The 16,242-nt window shown below is 42.9% G+C and overlaps 3 protein-coding genes across 5 annotated transcripts; 2 read left to right on the top strand and 1 right to left on the bottom strand.

The window, feature by feature from the left end:
• The first annotated feature begins 1,622 nt into the window (after positions 1-1,622).
• On the top strand, positions 1,623-8,307 carry Smg5 (Smg5 nonsense mediated mRNA decay factor). 3 transcript variants are annotated; one of them, XM_017147427.3, is made up of 6 exons: positions 1,623-1,848; positions 2,319-2,470; positions 2,762-4,404; positions 4,926-6,269; positions 6,868-7,026; positions 7,092-8,307. In XM_017147427.3, the coding sequence occupies exons 2-6, from the start codon at positions 2,331-2,333 to the stop codon at positions 7,331-7,333; spliced, it is 3,528 nt and encodes a 1,175-aa protein (XP_017002916.2). In that variant the 5' UTR covers positions 1,623-1,848; positions 2,319-2,330; the 3' UTR covers positions 7,334-8,307. The 3 variants fall into 3 exon arrangements, with proteins under 3 accessions (XP_017002916.2, XP_070069209.1, XP_070069210.1); XM_070213108.1 differs by having other exon boundaries at positions 4,923-6,269; XM_070213109.1 differs by having other exon boundaries at positions 1,623-1,993; positions 2,067-2,470; positions 4,923-6,269.
• Positions 8,308-9,294: 987 nt separating this feature from the next.
• Aatf (Apoptosis antagonizing transcription factor) lies at positions 9,295-11,048 on the top strand. Its single transcript, XM_017147464.3, has 2 exons — positions 9,295-10,706; positions 10,773-11,048. Exons 1-2 carry the CDS (start codon positions 9,370-9,372, stop codon positions 10,873-10,875), a joined length of 1,440 nt encoding a protein of 479 aa, XP_017002953.2. The 5' UTR covers positions 9,295-9,369; the 3' UTR covers positions 10,876-11,048.
• A 59-nt stretch (positions 11,049-11,107) lies between these two features.
• homer (protein) lies at positions 11,108-15,413 on the bottom strand. The gene is given in 7 exon segments (XM_017147447.3): positions 11,108-12,679; positions 12,734-12,868; positions 12,923-13,192; positions 13,760-13,838; positions 13,897-14,345; positions 14,410-14,698; positions 15,385-15,413. Coding segments are annotated over 7 exon segments (1,620 nt in total). The 5' UTR covers positions 15,399-15,413; the 3' UTR covers positions 11,108-12,295.
• Positions 15,414-16,242: the final 829 nt, after the last annotated feature.

Genomic DNA, 16,242 nt, shown 5'->3' with positions numbered 1-16,242 from the left:
CTAATTGCGCTCGGGGGAGCGACTTGTTTCAAGTTCTCAAAATTCGAATCCCAAAGAGAAACTTACGTTGTGTCCGGCGATATTTATTTCAAACGTATCGAACGTGACCGGTTCGCCAGCGGTCTGAACTAAAACTGAGAACTGAGAATTTCTTTGCGTGAGTTTTATAGCCAAGAGCAGAGAGGCCGCTGGAGAATCGGCCGGCAAATAGCACTTAAAGAAAAATTCTATCAAATGTATAATAATGAATTAAAAGTCAATTAAGTTTATTATGTAGAATTCATTTTTTTTGTCATCTTTTTAGGAGGATCTGCAAAAAAGTAAAGTCATATATTTTTTTAATCGTTTGAAAGATAAATATATTTTGCTTATTGTAAAAATTAGATTTCTTGCAGTGTTTCCCTTGAGCAAACTTACTCCAATTCCAAAAAAACGCTTGGGATTTCATGGTACTTTCAAAATAATCAAATTTATTCAAATTAATCTCTAGAGGCTTACAATCATACACATGAGGCTTAGAAAATGGGTAAACGATAAGAAATATTTGTATAAAATCAAAGTCCGAAATAAGTCTTATTTACGGTCCCTGATAAAATTTAATCTCTATTTTCATAAATGTTTTTGAAACCTATAAATATTTTTTATATATAATGTACATATAGATAACATGTTTAGAATACTTTATATTTAAAACTTTAAATAGTTGGCAATTCAATGATTTTTTTCAGTGTGACACGCGGGTATCTGTCCCTCGACGTGCCAAACGCAAATCGAGTGTCCAAACGAGAGAAATGTCCGATAAACGCGAGCATTATTTATTTTTAATGCGAGATCGGCTTAGTCGCAGCTGAGGTTTCCAGACGGAGTGGAGGTTCTCGGCCAGGTAGGAACGAATCGGAGATAAGCCGACATATGGAAGATCATTAATATGCTTGACACATTTCTTCACATTTGGCGGCTTCATTGGCAAATATTGAAGGCGCCTCAAAAAAGGGTTACAAAAAGAAGTGTTAATTTTTAATATAAAAATAAACCAATGTGCATAAATCTTTCTTCGTAAACAAAGAAAACTTTTATAAAGTGGCGGCCAATGCTCTTTCCCAGCTTTGATTACTTGCTATATTTTATATTTACTCTTTCATTTAGTAAATAATATAGTAAAGACTCTGTAAAAAGAAGCATTAAAATTATGAATAGGCAGTAAAAATAGTAAATAAAATAATAAAATAACTGCAGTCTGCAGCTGTAATCTGTTTTATATATTAAGAGTAAAATTTTCAGTAACATTGTTGATTTTCAGATTTTTAATTTAAGAATTCTGTGGTATTTTCTTAGTTAATTAAGGAAATTATGGAGTTAGACTGTGAGTAAATAAGTTTAGTAAACTAGTCTATAATAAACTTTATTAAATAAAGACTCAATTCAAAAAATTAACTGTATTATGCCATTTAAAAACCCCGCCGATAATCAAACAATCGATAAGTGCGACTCATCGATAGCTTGTTAACCAACACTGAAAAGTGTTAGGCGAATGTGCACGTTCAGACTGCATGAAGCGTTGTGAATACCAAAAAAAAAGGTAAACAAACAAAATCAGCAACATGTTACACGACGAATTCAATGTCATTTTGTCCAGAATTTAAAACAGGAATATTTTCTTATCATATCAGGAGTTTCCCAACCGAAAGTAGCACTTTGAACGGCATTCCATCATACCGCGCATGTGGAGCACCTCGGGCTGCGCCGTCTGACCGTGTACGCGCCATTTTGTTGTTCAACAAAGGAAGAGCGAAAACGTGAAATTTGCAGAACGACACACAACACAACAGCAACCGAATCGAATAAAAGGTAATGCAAATGGGCCAGGTAAACAGTAAAGCGACGTCATCCGGTTCTACCTGAGTGCGTTGAGATCTTCGAGAAGTGTTAAAGTGCATCGGTTATTTCGCAATCGCAGTTGCAGTATCGAAAATACCAGAGCAGCAAGCAAAAGGTGTGCGTTTGTATGTGTTTAATTGATTATTCAATATAAACTACGACATACGCATACACTCTCGCCCACTCAGATACATACACATAACGCGTGCGCTGGTGTTCGTGTGCGTCAGCAGTGGAAACGAAAACAACAACAAAAACAATACGCAGCCGTGCAATAAAGTAAAGAAATTTATTTCGAAAAACAATTCGTCAGCAAAAAAACCAGGGGATTTTGCGATCGAGAAACAGCTGGAGAGTCCGGGAAACCGACAGAGTTGCCAGCTGTGTGAAATCGAGATCAAACCGTTTTTTGAATAGTAAATATTGTCATAATATTTCAGTAACCCTTCGAAATGGAGGCGACTCTCAGCTCGGGAGGATCATCGAATGCCTCCAGCGAGTGCGCCATGGAGGGCGGGACGAATAGATGTCGCGCCCTGGAGCCAAATAACGGCACTTGTACCCTCAGCCAGGAGGTAAAGGATCTCTACAGGTAAGAAAAAATCAATAAGGGTACTCCCTAAACTGTTGAATTGTTAAAAATTCAACACAAATTTTCAGCAATTAATTTTCAAACAGCTGTTAAAATTGTTAATAAAAGTTGATTTTGTATGTAACAGCTGATTAACAGCTGACCAAAATTCAACAATTCAGCAATTCAACAGTTTAGGGAATCCCCTCAATAACTATCAGCGATGCTCTGACTGTACTTGCAAAGCTACATGTCTGTGCATGTCTTTCCACCAAAAGAGATAACTAAATTCCGTATTTAAACCCTTAATAGATCGCTTTATACCGCCTCCAAGCAACTGGACGACGCCAAGAAGAATGTCCAGACGGTGGGACAGCTGTTCCAGCACGAAATCGAGGAGAAGCGCTCGCTGCTGGTGCAGCTGTGCAAGCAGATCATCTTCAAGGACTACCAGTCGGTGGGCAAGAAGGTGCGCGAGGTGATGTGGCGGCGTGGCTACTACGAGTTCATCGCCTTCGTCAAGAAGAGCTGGCACAAGCAGGGCCAGGATGCGGCAACCGCCCAGGAGAACATGCAGAAGCTGGAGCGCTTCCTATGCGCCGGCATCTTCAACTACAAGCGACTCTCGGCACGCATGGAGGAGATCTACGATTTGGATCTCAAGTACTTGATTGATTTCTCCATCATTAGTGATGGCTACATAAGCGACATGATCGGCGAGACCAAGGAGTCCACGCATTCGGGCACTCAGGCGGTGGACAAGAGCCTGGAGGCGGTGTCCTTTGCCCTGGACACCATACACTCCTCGCTGCTCAGCCTGGGCGATCTGCATCGCTACTTCCTGGACTTTCGCATCGACAGCAAGCTGAGCATCAGCAAGGAGCAGGTGGCCAAGTATTATTTGGAGGCCTTTAAGCTCAATCCGGCCATTGGAATGGCCCAGAATCAGCTGGGCACGCTGTACTATGGGCAGAATCATGACCTGGACTCCACCTACCACTATTTGTACTCGCTCGTCTGCATCATACCCTTCGAGCTGAGCGAGAATAATCTAAACAAGCTGTTTGGCAAGCACACCGAATATCTGGAGCAGATGGATCCCGAGAAGCTGGACTTTAGCCTCGAGGACTTCTTCGCCCGTTTCTACCTGATTGTGGACATATTCTTCTTCGACAAGGAGGTTCCCGACTTCAATGCTTTGTGCCACTGCGTGCTGATTGACCTGCGCAAGATCCTTTGCTCCCAGCAGCTGCGCGTTCCGGAGCCGAGCATCTTCAAGATCGTCTCGATTCTGTTCTTTTGCCTGTCCAAGCTGAAGATGATCAATTCGCCGAAGGTCTACTCGCTGCACGCCTTTCTGGTGGCCGCCTGCTCGGATCTAATGGACGCCTGCATCGTTAGCATCGAGCAGACCATCCTGGCTCGCGCCGCGGACAACGAACGCTTCCAGGCGGAGTACGAGCAGCGCTTCCAGGAGTTCGACACGGTAGTGCGCAAGTCGCGCAATGAGTACAAGAACTGGTTGGCAGCAGTGGGCGAATGTGAGCGTAAGGACAAGAAGATGATTCCGCGTCCGCATTCGCTTAAGGATTGCAGCTCCGATTCGCGCGACAGCCAGCATTCCGGCGAGGAGGCGAAGACCCAAGAGGCTCCGGACGTCGACAAGATCGGCGAGGCCGTCTCCACGCGCTCCAGCGACGAGGCCAAGGAGTCGGACCTCAAGACGCCGCTCTCCTGCAAGAGCAAGCGGCGCGGAATGCGTCTGCGGCGAAGGCGTCGCAAGATCGCCCAGTCGGACGACAGCTCGTGCTACGACAGCGAGAGCGAACTGGACACGGACTTCTACAGCGACGAGGAGGACTACACGGATCTCAGTTCCAATTTCGACACCGACTTCAGTGACATCGATGCTGCCGATCCCGGCGAGCCCAACGGCGAGGAGCACTACGAAGCAGGTGAGTCTTTAAAACAAACAAGAGAGAACGCTATAGTCGGGTTGGTGTCCCGAATATCTAATACCCGTCACTCTGCTAAAGGGAGTGCGAGGGAGATGGATTTATAAACAATTTTGATTGCGTATAACTTTTTAATGAATGGTCCGATTTGAAAAATGTCTTCTACATTTCGATAGGTATGAATATTCACAACAAAATTGCATTTATACTTCTCGGAAATTTTTAAAGGTGTGGGCGCCAGACACATTTTAAAATCGTTAGTGGGCGATTAGGGGCGTGGCGCTCGGCTGAAATAAACTAGCGCTTCATTGGAAGCCCAAGAATATGTGTGGGAAATCTCAACCTTCGAGCTTTTGTAGTTTCCGAGATCTCAGCGTTCATACGGACAAACGGACATGGCTATATCGACTCAGCTAGTGATCCTAATCAAGATTAGAATTTAAGCACGAATACCTTTTACTCTACAAGTAACGGGTATAACAATTAATAGTTCTTTCTAATATTTTAACTTTATGCAGCAGCTTCTTACAGCAAGAAAGAGCGCAAATCTGGAGGCGGTGGAGGAGGAGGATTTGTCTACTCCGACAACGAAGACGTTGTCATTGAGGAGGAGAAAATTGTGTATCCCGAGGAGATGGAGCGCAGATCAAACTCCCAAGAGGTGGACTCCGAGGAGCTGTTGCGCAGCTTTGAGGTGCTGCAGCTGAACTTCAAGAGCGCCGAGGAGGCGCAGACCAAGCCGGTGGAGGGACCGCCGCCCGTCAGCTTCTCAGAGCCACCGAAGAAGCTGGTTTATCGCAACAAGTACACCAAGATCAATCCCAACATCGTGATCGACTGTCTGCACAATGAGCCCACCATCAGAGCCCTGAAAATGCTTTTCGACTGGCTGCGCATTAATCCCGAGATCCTCATCGGCTGCTACCACTCGAACCCGGAATTTGTGCACAAGATTATGAAGCTGTTGAACTACTGCAACATCGATGTCTTCACCAGAAAGGTTTACTTTGAGCGCGAGCTCTTGACCACCGCCAATGTGCGAGATTCCCTAGTGGAGCTCTTTGATGTTCGGGCCAATGTTCCACTCACCGAGGACTTTGCCTTCAAGAATTTCGACATCTTCCAGAGCACCCAGATTACCCTGGACTGGGAGACCATTATCCGGGAGCGCGTCACTCCGCAGGAAGAGTCCATACTGCGTATTTTCAAAATGGTCGACTTTGGCTTCTTCATTTGCAAGCAAAAGAAGTTCAACTATAGATTCTGCGTAAAGACACGTCGTTTCACCGAAACGCAGAAGAAGAAGCAGCGCGAGGAGAAGAAGGGCGGCGGATCGCGTCGCCGCGAGCGTCGTACCGCTCCGAAAACCAACCGAACAAAGCGCAATGAGGGACGCACGCGTCGCTACTCGGATCGCAAGAACGGCATCGTTCGCAAGAGCTACACCAGCAACGAGGAGAAGGACACCGTGGAGGAGTGCCGCAAGGTGCCGCGCAAGGGTTACCTAAGGAATCGCAATGCCGAAAAGGCTGCGGCGGTCATAGCCAGTGCCACCGGAACCTCTGTGGCCGGCGGAACCTCCGCTTCGACCACCACAAACAGTGTCATCGAGAAACTAAACGTACAGTCCAGTTCGGGCGCCGATGAGGAGCGCTCGGAGGCCAAGTCGAAGAAGTGTGAGCTAATGGGCAAACTCTGGCTGCAGAACGAGGTGGAGACTCTGGAGGAGGAGCTGCGGGACAGTCCCGCCCATGTGGTCATGTCCCCGTTCGTTGTGGTCGATTCGAAGGCATTGACCGAATACAATGGCATCGTGAAGTCGTTGGTGAGGACCAAGAAGTGCATAGTCCTCATCCCGAATGCAGGTGAGTGTTTAATACTTTACTAGAGCCCCACGTGAATTATTTAATTTTTTGGTTTATCATAGTATGCAATGATATTTCTGATTTGTTTAATTCAATTCTATGTGAAATAATTTATTTCATTTATTTCAAATAAATTGAATGTTTTTTTAATTCATTTCGAATTGAATGAATAATTTTTATGAATTTTCCAGATTTTTTTTGTGCTTTCTTTTGAGACAAAAGTGAACATTTTTTAACAAATAAATGTTAACTGCTTAGAAAATAAAATACAAGCAGATTTAATCACAAAATTATGACCCTTTTTTATGACCCTTCTTCAAAAGAAATTGTCGTTTGAATTATTTCGGAATTCATGCCATTCATTCATTCAATTCTATTAAACTCAAAATTCAAATTTCTTCAATTCTATTAAACTCCAAATTGTAATTAATTAATTTATATAAAACAAAAAATTCAAAATAATTCATTGCATCCATTAATGAAGGGCTCTATACTTTACTAAGGAATGATTTATTTTATTCTATTGTATCCACAAATCACCTTAACCTACTGTCAAGGAGAAAGACACCATGCTAATCGATTATCTTTTAACACTTAGTGCTCAACGAGTTGGATGACTTGAAGAAACGCAGCGAGAATGTTCGCCATGTCATCCGCTGGCTGGAACAGGAGTTTAAGCAGGGCAATAGGCACTTGCGTGCCCAGCGCGATAACGAAAGCCAGCCCCTCTCCCTGCTGAAAATATCACGCAAGATGGGTGAGTTTACGGAGTGAGTTTATCGCATTATAGAATGTGCCAACTAATTGTTTTGCCTTTTCCAGATCGTGACGCCTCGGTTTTCCTGCAAATTGCCCAGTTCTGCAATCACCTGGTGGCCAACCATGCCGATCCGCACGTAAGCGAGCTGCAGAAGAGCGTGGTCACATACTTGTCCGGCGATAATCTGCACGAGAAGAACCGCCAGCAGCAGAACTTCAGCTACACCGGCATCCTGGACTCGATACCCGTCCGCTATGCCCAGATCCAGAGCTTCTACGCCAAATTCAAGGCCAACAAAAAATGAACGGTCCCCAGCGGAGTGGCAACGGTAGCGGGCGCTAAGGCGGCAAAGGCAACTGCAGACTCTGGTCTGCAATGCAAGCTAAAAACAAGGGTGCGAGCGTGTTCTCTCTGTACAACCACAAATCGACATGGAGTTCCAAAGTTAACGAAGGCCGTGGACGACGGCAAAACCAAACCAGCAATCGCTGCTGCAGCCTCGGTTGTGGCCGTGTTTCCCCCAAACAAAAAAAACTGAAACTGTTACAGCCCAGCCTACGCAGCAACAGCATTGCGAGGAATTTGCTTGTTGTGTTTAGACCAAACTAAAACAAAATACCAATCAAAATCGTTCACTTTCAACTCGATGGCTACAATGATGACGACTTCCCAGCTAGTGTTAAATGGACAAATGGCAAAAACAAAACCTACAAAAGAAAATCTTAAGGAAAAAATCTAAAAAAAAAAAACAAAGAAACAAACAATTTTTTCAAGATAACAGCAGGCGAGGCCTGAGCGGTTCACGGACCAGAGACCTTTGTGAAGCGGCTAGGAGAAGGAAGACCGGAAAGACGGCGATCAGGACGGATTGACTTTCTAATCCGTTGTTTGCTTGATGTACCAACACGTATTCAAGATTTCGCCTTTCCTGCGTCGAGCTGGATATTGGATATATTCAAAATCCGCTCGACCTTTCCTGCAGTTGTGTTTCGTTCTCGGTTTGGCAGACAGAGTAAATTTACATTTTCACGCTTCTGACTAGGCGATCTGCGTGATCTTCTCTACAAAAACAAAATATATGGTATATATATATATATAAACTTACATTTAAATGCAGTCTTAACTAAAGTCTCTATGTGGTACACACAATGCAATTTCCCATAAAGAATAAAGGAAAAATGCCGCACATATGTAAACAAAATTCTTCTTCGTTTTAAATGTTTCCAAAATTGAAAGCTTGTTAGATTTTGTTTGATAAATAAAGCGCCCGACCACAAATATATTGTTTTCATCAGGAAATGGTAAATTTTTTTTTTAATTAGGCAAAAATTTGGTTTTAGATTTTAAAGGCAATCTATTGAATATTTTATTAAGAATCCAAACCGGAATGACACCATATTTGGACATCGGTCGCCGAATGGTTGCAAGATCATCTGAAATAAATGTGGGGAGCTACTTTTTCACATACACTTTGGAAATTCTTTAATACCCCGTATAAGGAAAAATAGTACATAGTTCAAAAGATATGTTTTTTTTCTTAAATGTCCATTCATTTAATTTTTAAGTTAATTTGTTACATACTCATTTTACTGGCTCATTTTACATAATCATTTTACTTGCTCATTTTACATGCTCATATTACTAGCCATTTTACTTGCTCATTTTGTTACATGCTCATTTTACTTGCTCATTTTACATGTTTAACAAAATGCTTCAATAACAATTAATTGTAATATGCTCATTTGCAATATTCTCATTTGCTTTTTGCACTTTTTATTAATAGTTATTAGTTATTATTTATGAATTGCAGAAGAAATGGTTCATATCCGATTTTTTAAATGCATTTTTAAAACACTTGTTGATTTGGCCCAGCCTATCTAGACTGATATTTTTATTGTAAAAAATTGTGCAATACAAATTTTTCAATTCGGCCGCCAAATAGCGAAATAATGTTCCATTTTCTACCGTTCCACTTTTGTTGCTAACTCATCGACGCTAATTTGTCAAACAACGATCACACTGAACCAGTGCTGGCAACTTTGGTGAGAAAAAATATGTTTTCTGCGGGTCAAATTTTTAATATTTTAATACGTATATTTCTTAAATTTGATTATTTAATAATAGTAAATTTTGGCGAAATCTTGGGAAAGCATGTCGAATTTCTTAATAAGGAGATATAAAAAAGGCAAATATTCCCGCTTTCCACTGTTTCAAAAAAAGACCCGCAACAAGTTGAACAAAAGCCAGAAATGACGGGAAAAAAGCTGTTTTGACAACACTACTCCCATGTGGTAAAGTAGCTCTTTCACTTTTCAAAAATTTAAATGAAACTCTAGCGAAATGCTGCGAAAATCAAAGAAACAGCCCCAAACGGTGGCCGAAAAGGTGGGCAAACTGCTTTCCCATCCGAACGAGAGCGACAGTGCGGAGGACTCGGACTTCGACGTGGCAACCGGTGCCCGTCTGGTGGATTTCGAGGAGGAGGAGTACGACCTGCCGGATGCGCGGAGCACCGACTTCAGGAAGCGGAATGTGAAGCTGCTGTCGGAGCAGAGTGATCGGTACAAGGGCAAGATTAGCAGTCGCAAGGAGCTGGACGAGGAGGATGAGGACCAGGAGCTGTCCTATGAGGAAAGCGACGAGGACGAAGATGATGAGGGGGATTTGGCAGACTTTAAAAACAAGTTGAAGGCTGGAGAAGACGAAGATTCAGAGGAGGAAACTGCTCCTGGAGATGCCGAAGATGATCCTGTGCCCGACTTTAATCAGAAATTGCTGGCTGGTCATTTTGATGATGATGAAGAGGAGGATGATGACTCTGATTCCGATGAATCCGGCGAAGACAACAGTGAAGGAGAGGACTCTAATGAAGATGCCGAGGAAGAGGCCATCAAACCCACGGATGTGATGTCCAAAACCAACCACCAGGCTGAAATCCAAAAGGGACTGTGCGTCCAAAACCAACTGGGCATTTGGGAGCGACTCCTCGAGCTTAGGATCAACACCCAGAAGTTCACCAGCAAGGCGAATCAGCTGCCAGCGCCGGAGGCCATAAAGCAACTGGGCTCCCAGAATGATGAACTGCAAACGGTGCTAAACGAGGCCCAGGAGCGTTCCTCCAAGCTGCTGCAGCAACTGCTGGCCCTGCAGTCGGTCCTCCACCAGCAGAACTCCGAGATGAAGAAGTCGGTGAAGCGCAAGCAGCCTTCAGAGGATTCAGAGGCGGGTCCACCCGCCAAAAGGTTTGGCTCTGTGCTGCACCACAACTTCCAGCAGATGAGGGGATATCGCAATGAAGTGCTGCTCAAGTGGGATGATCGCACCAAGCTCCTCACACCAGGAGCGGGTGTCAAACGCAAGTCCCTGCAGGAGGACTACGACATCATCAAGAAGATCGACAGCGCCTTGGCCAACCGGGAAGTGCTGGTGGAGAAGTCGCAGACGCCGAAGGGCAATCAGGCGGAAAACCAGCAGGAAAACGAGCCGGCGCCGCGATTGAAGCACATCTACGACGACAGCGACTTCTATCACCAGCAGCTCCGCGAGCTCATCGAGTACAAGGCCAGCACCTCGTCCAACATGAGCGAGATCACCAAACAGTTCGTGGAGCTGCAGAAGCTGCGCCAGAAGATGAAGAAGAAGGTGGACACCAGGGCCAGCAAGGGCAGAAAGCTGCGGTAACTAATAACTATTTGAATTAATGTTATATTCTACTCATAATAAAATTTATAAAATAATTTCAGATACGTGGTGCACAACAAACTCATCAATTTTATGGCGCCCAATGAAATCAGCGACTGGACGGAGAGCTCCAAATCCGAGTTGTACAAATCGTTGTTTGTCTAAAGAAAATATAAATGTAAAATAACAATAATATATGGTTTATGAAGTTTTTAAATAGGAATACAATTTATAAAATGTCATAAAAAATGTTATTTTCTAATTATAATAATTATAGTTAATGCCAGGTAACTTTTGCAGGTTTCTACTTATGTATAAAAAAACATATTTAAACGAATAAAAATATATGCTTGAAAGTATTCCCATTTTATTGTTGAAAAAAATAATAGAGACTTGATTTTGAATTTGACTTTATTTCATATATTTATTTATGTATATTTTCATTTGTTGTTTACTTTTAACTGCTAAATTTGTATGTTCAACATTTCATTTTCGTTATTAATTCTTATTTGTTCTCAACTGGGTTATTTATGCAGCGAGTGCATAACAATATGGCTTGAATATAACCGCAAACGTTCGAAATAACCGCTTCATAACCGTTTCGTTTAGTGGGTGTTTGTGTTTCGGAGATTGTGTGTACTGTTATGTATTATTTGCTGGCTTTATTCGAGTTGCGTTTTTAATTCGATTCGATAAATATAAATTAATTTTAATAATTTTTTAATGTATTATACTAGTTGTCCACTGATGCACATACTTGACTGGTTTTGTTTTTTGTTTTTAATTTACTTTGCTAGTCTCGTGATTTACTTGGACTTCGTTCCACTTATAAAATTTTCTCTTCGTTTATTTATTTTACCTTTCAATATTGGATTTTTAGTGTGTTCGTCGTCTAAGTCATTGTTAGTTATGCATACTTTAATTTTTATATTTATAAATATCATATATAATATTAGTAAATCAGTGCATAACTGCAAACGGGAGCCGTGTGAGGGGACCTTGAAATCGAATGGGGGTTGAAATACAATTCAATAAATAAACATTTAAATTTTACTCCTAAGATTTAGAGAATACAAAAGGTTCCTCCTAAAAATACTATAAAAAGTTAGAGCACATTTACAAAATAATCTTTGTGACACTTGTTCAATAGAAATGCTTGGGTTTATCTTTGGGAAATGAGTTTCGGGGAGTATTCGTTAGCAAGCTCTCATTAAAAATTAATTAACAATCAGCTGAAAGTGTATAGAGCACATAATATCATTATTACATTTAAATACTAGAGATAAATGTATATATTGCACTTGAATGCGCACGAGAATCAATCAATTAAGACCTACATAAGTGCCACAAGGACGCGAACAATTTTGACGAAAATACTGGGCTTAGGTTTATTCTGTTTTCAATTCGAAGTTACCAAAAGAGGCTACGATACACATAAATAGATGGGCCTAAAATGAGGGGGGGGTTTGGGGAAGTACGAGGGTTCTCTCCTAGCGCTGTCCTTGTATACAAACTACCAATATAAAGATTACAAAAATGCCACTGACTAAATTCTCTCTCTCGTCGCCTTTCTCTGGGATTTTCTCTAATTGTTAATGGAATTCTTCAGCAACAGGGGCAGCCCGGTTTTGGTTTTTGATTTGGATACGAGTATGGTGGCGGTTTTGGCCCCACCAGACCCAGCAGCTGCTTCAGCGGAGGCAGCAGAGTTGCGCCTGGGAGCCGCCTGTCGCTGATGGAGCTCCTGGAGCAGGGCCGAGTGCTTGTCCATGGCCTTCAGCTGGGCCGTGTTCTGGGTCTCGTAAAGCGACGACTGCAGCTGGGTGTGGATCGAGGTGACGTTGGAGAGCGTGCTCTCAGCCTCGGCCGTTGGAAAGTTGCTTAAATAACGTTTACTAGTCGTGCTTCCTGTTGTTGTCGATGATGTCGTTGTAGTGTTGATCATTGTAGTCTGTTCCTGCGCTGAAACCTGGCAGAGAGATATATAATAATAATAATAGTCAATAGCAATATGGACTCAAACCTTTCGCATAACCGCCAACTCTGTGTCTCAAGTGCACTTGGCTAGCTGTATAACACCCTCCATATCCTTCTGCACCCCATATAGCTCCGAAAGTTGCTTGGCGAACACCACGTTTAACTCGCTCAACTTGGCCAGCTGTAAAGGGGTAATATTAATGATAATATTAAATTATATTGCTGCTTTTCTTACAGTCTGATCATTGGACTTTTCGCGTAGGCTAAGGTTGGCCGACTTAAGCTCAATTTCCTGTTGCAAGAGTTCCTTCTGCAGCTGTTCCGTTCGCGCCTTAAGCGTGGCCACCTCGCGACGTAACTCGTCTTCCACGGCGCCTCCTGCTCCGGTTGCAGCCACACCTCCTCCGCCCACACAAAGCTGCTCCATATCCCGCTTGAGGCGAATATTCTCCTCCTTGTAAGTGTGCAGCTGGCGCTTCCATTCGTCTACATTGGCAGTTGATTCCTTTGGAGTAAAAAATAAAGGAGGTTTCATTAACAACCAGGGTTAGGAAAATAGCACACACTGTAAAAAACTTGTGTTATTAACATGTTAAATATCAATGTGTTAAGTTCGCAAATAGTTATTGACTTGTGTGTAAAAAAAACATATGTTAGAAACATAAAAAACCCACGCATGTCATTTGTGTTATTTACACGACGTGTTACTAACACGACATGTTTTTTACACAGCGTGTTTTTAACACAATGATTTTTTGACATTCAAAAATTTTAAAAGTGCACGGTTTTCCAGAGTATAAGAATTTATATATGCTTTGAATGGTTAAAAAACACGTCGTGTTGAAAACACATCGAGTAAAAAACACAAGTGAGCTGTGTGTGTTAATAATTATTTTTCACATTTTAACACATTTGTATTTGACACACATGTCAACAATTTTGCTCACACTATAAAATACAATTTTTCATGCTTTTAAAATGTGTGTCAATTTCAGAACCCTGGTAACAACATTACAGCATGTCATGTGACATTTATCAAAATATTGAGCATTGTTAAATTCTATTAGCTCACCTGCAGAGCACTGGTCAGGCGAATGTTGTTGTTCTTCAAGGTAGCCAGCTCGATTTCCCATTTCTTGGCATTGGCGCAGCTAAAAAGAAACCAGGGAATTGAGACCTCGATCCAAGGAAGGCTAATCCGACCCTCACCTTTGTGCCAGGGCCATTTTTAGGCGCTCGTTCTCGTACTTCAGCTGCTGCTCGGCGGTGGCACCCGCTCCTGGACCCGTGTGCATGCCCACAATGCTTCCGCCCGACGAGATGGTCACTCCGCCGCCGCCGCCACCAACTGCAGTTCCGCCCGAAGTGGGCTGCGGCGAGGGCGTGGCCGATCCAATGTCGGGCTTAACATCGCTGGTGCTCAGCAGCTTGTGGGAGGGACTGTCCGGATTGGCGTTCTGGGTGTTCGTGTTGCTCATATTCGGCGGCTCCACGGTGTGCGGATCGATGGCTGTGTTGTCGTTCTGCATGGAGCCCACAGCTCGCCCGGAAATGGGCGACGTGTTGGCCGAGGTGGTGGGCGTGACGGCATTCGAGCCGTTAGCGGACTTCATGGCATTCTTGGTCGCCTCCTTGACTTCCTGGAACTTTTCCACAAACTGTGAGGGGAGGAGGGTATTTGATTAGTTACAGGAAATATGGTATATAGACTGGCCAGCCCACCTTGGTCAACTCCGCCTCGGAGGCGAATCCCAAACCGTACACCGTGTTCGCCCGCACATCGCTCCACTGGCCGAACTTCTGGGAGGTCTGGGTGAAGGTCATGTTGGGCGTGATCGTCGAGTTTATCACCGCCTTGGTGCCCTCGACGCTGATGATGCGGTACAGATTCCTCGAGCTGTCGTAGAAGAAGCTCACGTTAACCGCCTTCATGCTGGCCGTGATCCAGGTGCGCTTCGTCTTCGGATCGATGTGGAAGACGTGCGCCTGGCAGGTGAAAATCGGTTGTTCGCTGTGGGTCATAAAGGGATTATAATGGCAGGTGTGCGATTAATTAAAAATTCCATTTCGAGAAGGTAATAAATGTGGTGGGCCTGCGTGTGTGTTTTCCTATTAAAACGCTGAACAAATAGTAAAAGACGTCGGCCTGGGGTTAAACTACTACTTTGACTATAATATAATTTAGTAAAGTAATTAATATTTTCAAATTTAGGCCTTTCAGTACTGAGATGACGAAATTTTAGCTTGTTTTGCGTAATTTTAAAACCAGTTAGTTAACTTTGGAGTCACTAATATTGTACATTTCCTTGGTAAATCTTATAATCCAAATACATTTTTAAAATATTGATTGTTCCGAAACCGAAGAATTCGCGTTCTTATTGGAAATTCATCTACCAACTAGAATTAATTAATTTAAAACTAGTTAGTTAACTTTGGAGTTACTAATGTTTTACATTTCCTTGGTAAATCTTATCATCCGAATAAAGTTCGTAATTAATTTATTAAAACACACCTAGGAACCATTTTGATGGCTTCAAAACCAAAGAATTCGCGTTCTTATTGGAACGTCATATACCAACTAGAATCCTAAGTATTCTTTCTTTGAAGTAATTGGGATTGATTTGATGGGGGAGGCTCTACGATATTCGAGGGGGTCTCCATCTCCACCGACTATGAATGTACTATCTTATCTATTACCTATCCTCCGACATCGTCCGCTGAGCTCTAGTGTCTTTCCGTTATCGCTGGCGACTGGCGACCGCCGACTAAATTGCATTATGTGCTAAGCCTTTTCGGCAGCCTTGCTTTTGATTTTTTGATTCTCAGGCGGAAAACACACGCACACCTGCACAGCCGCACACACCTGCACACCCACATAATTGGCCTGCCCACGCGTGTGTGTATGTATGTTTGTGTACATATTTACGCCGCCCGCTACACACAGAACGCCAGCAACAACAACAACAACATGGGGGGGGGGAGATGTCAGCGCTAGTACGGCGTCGATTTGTCCCACAGTAAAATCACTTTTTGCGGCGCTTCCGCCACGCCCACCGGCCTTACCCCATCGTATTCTTTCGCTGCTGATTTCGGCGCTGGCTGAGTGCTTTGGCAACGGCTTAAACCTTATGCTAGTGGCTTTTACTGATTAATTTCACTATTAAAAAAATAAAACACAAACGCCTTGAGCTGGCACAAAAATTAGGGATGAGGGAAATATATCATCGCGGTTCGCGATATCTTTTGTGTTGAAATATCGCATAGTGATATTTAAGGTATCCTATCGATACATATGTATCTAAACATGGTCGATTACGATATCTATCATTTGTAACGGATTTTCAAAAGCTAAGGGAAACTGGAATACAAATAAAAATAAAATGTATTTCAATTTTAAAATGCGACACTTCTGGAAGTGACTTGGGCGACACTTCTGGAAGTGAGAGACTTTTCGATGTCCGCGAATATCGCATCGCCACTTCGTATAAATTTTCCGCGGGTTGGCAGTCTTGGATTGTGTATCGATTTATGTGCTGCCATACCTTTATATTTAAG

Source organism: Drosophila takahashii, chromosome 2L (assembly GCF_030179915.1).
Source record: "Drosophila takahashii strain IR98-3 E-12201 chromosome 2L, DtakHiC1v2, whole genome shotgun sequence".
Lineage (NCBI taxonomy): Eukaryota > Metazoa > Arthropoda > Insecta > Diptera > Drosophilidae > Drosophila > Drosophila takahashii.
Note: the sequence above shows the minus strand (reverse complement) of the source record. Positions and strands in the feature narration are given on the sequence as shown.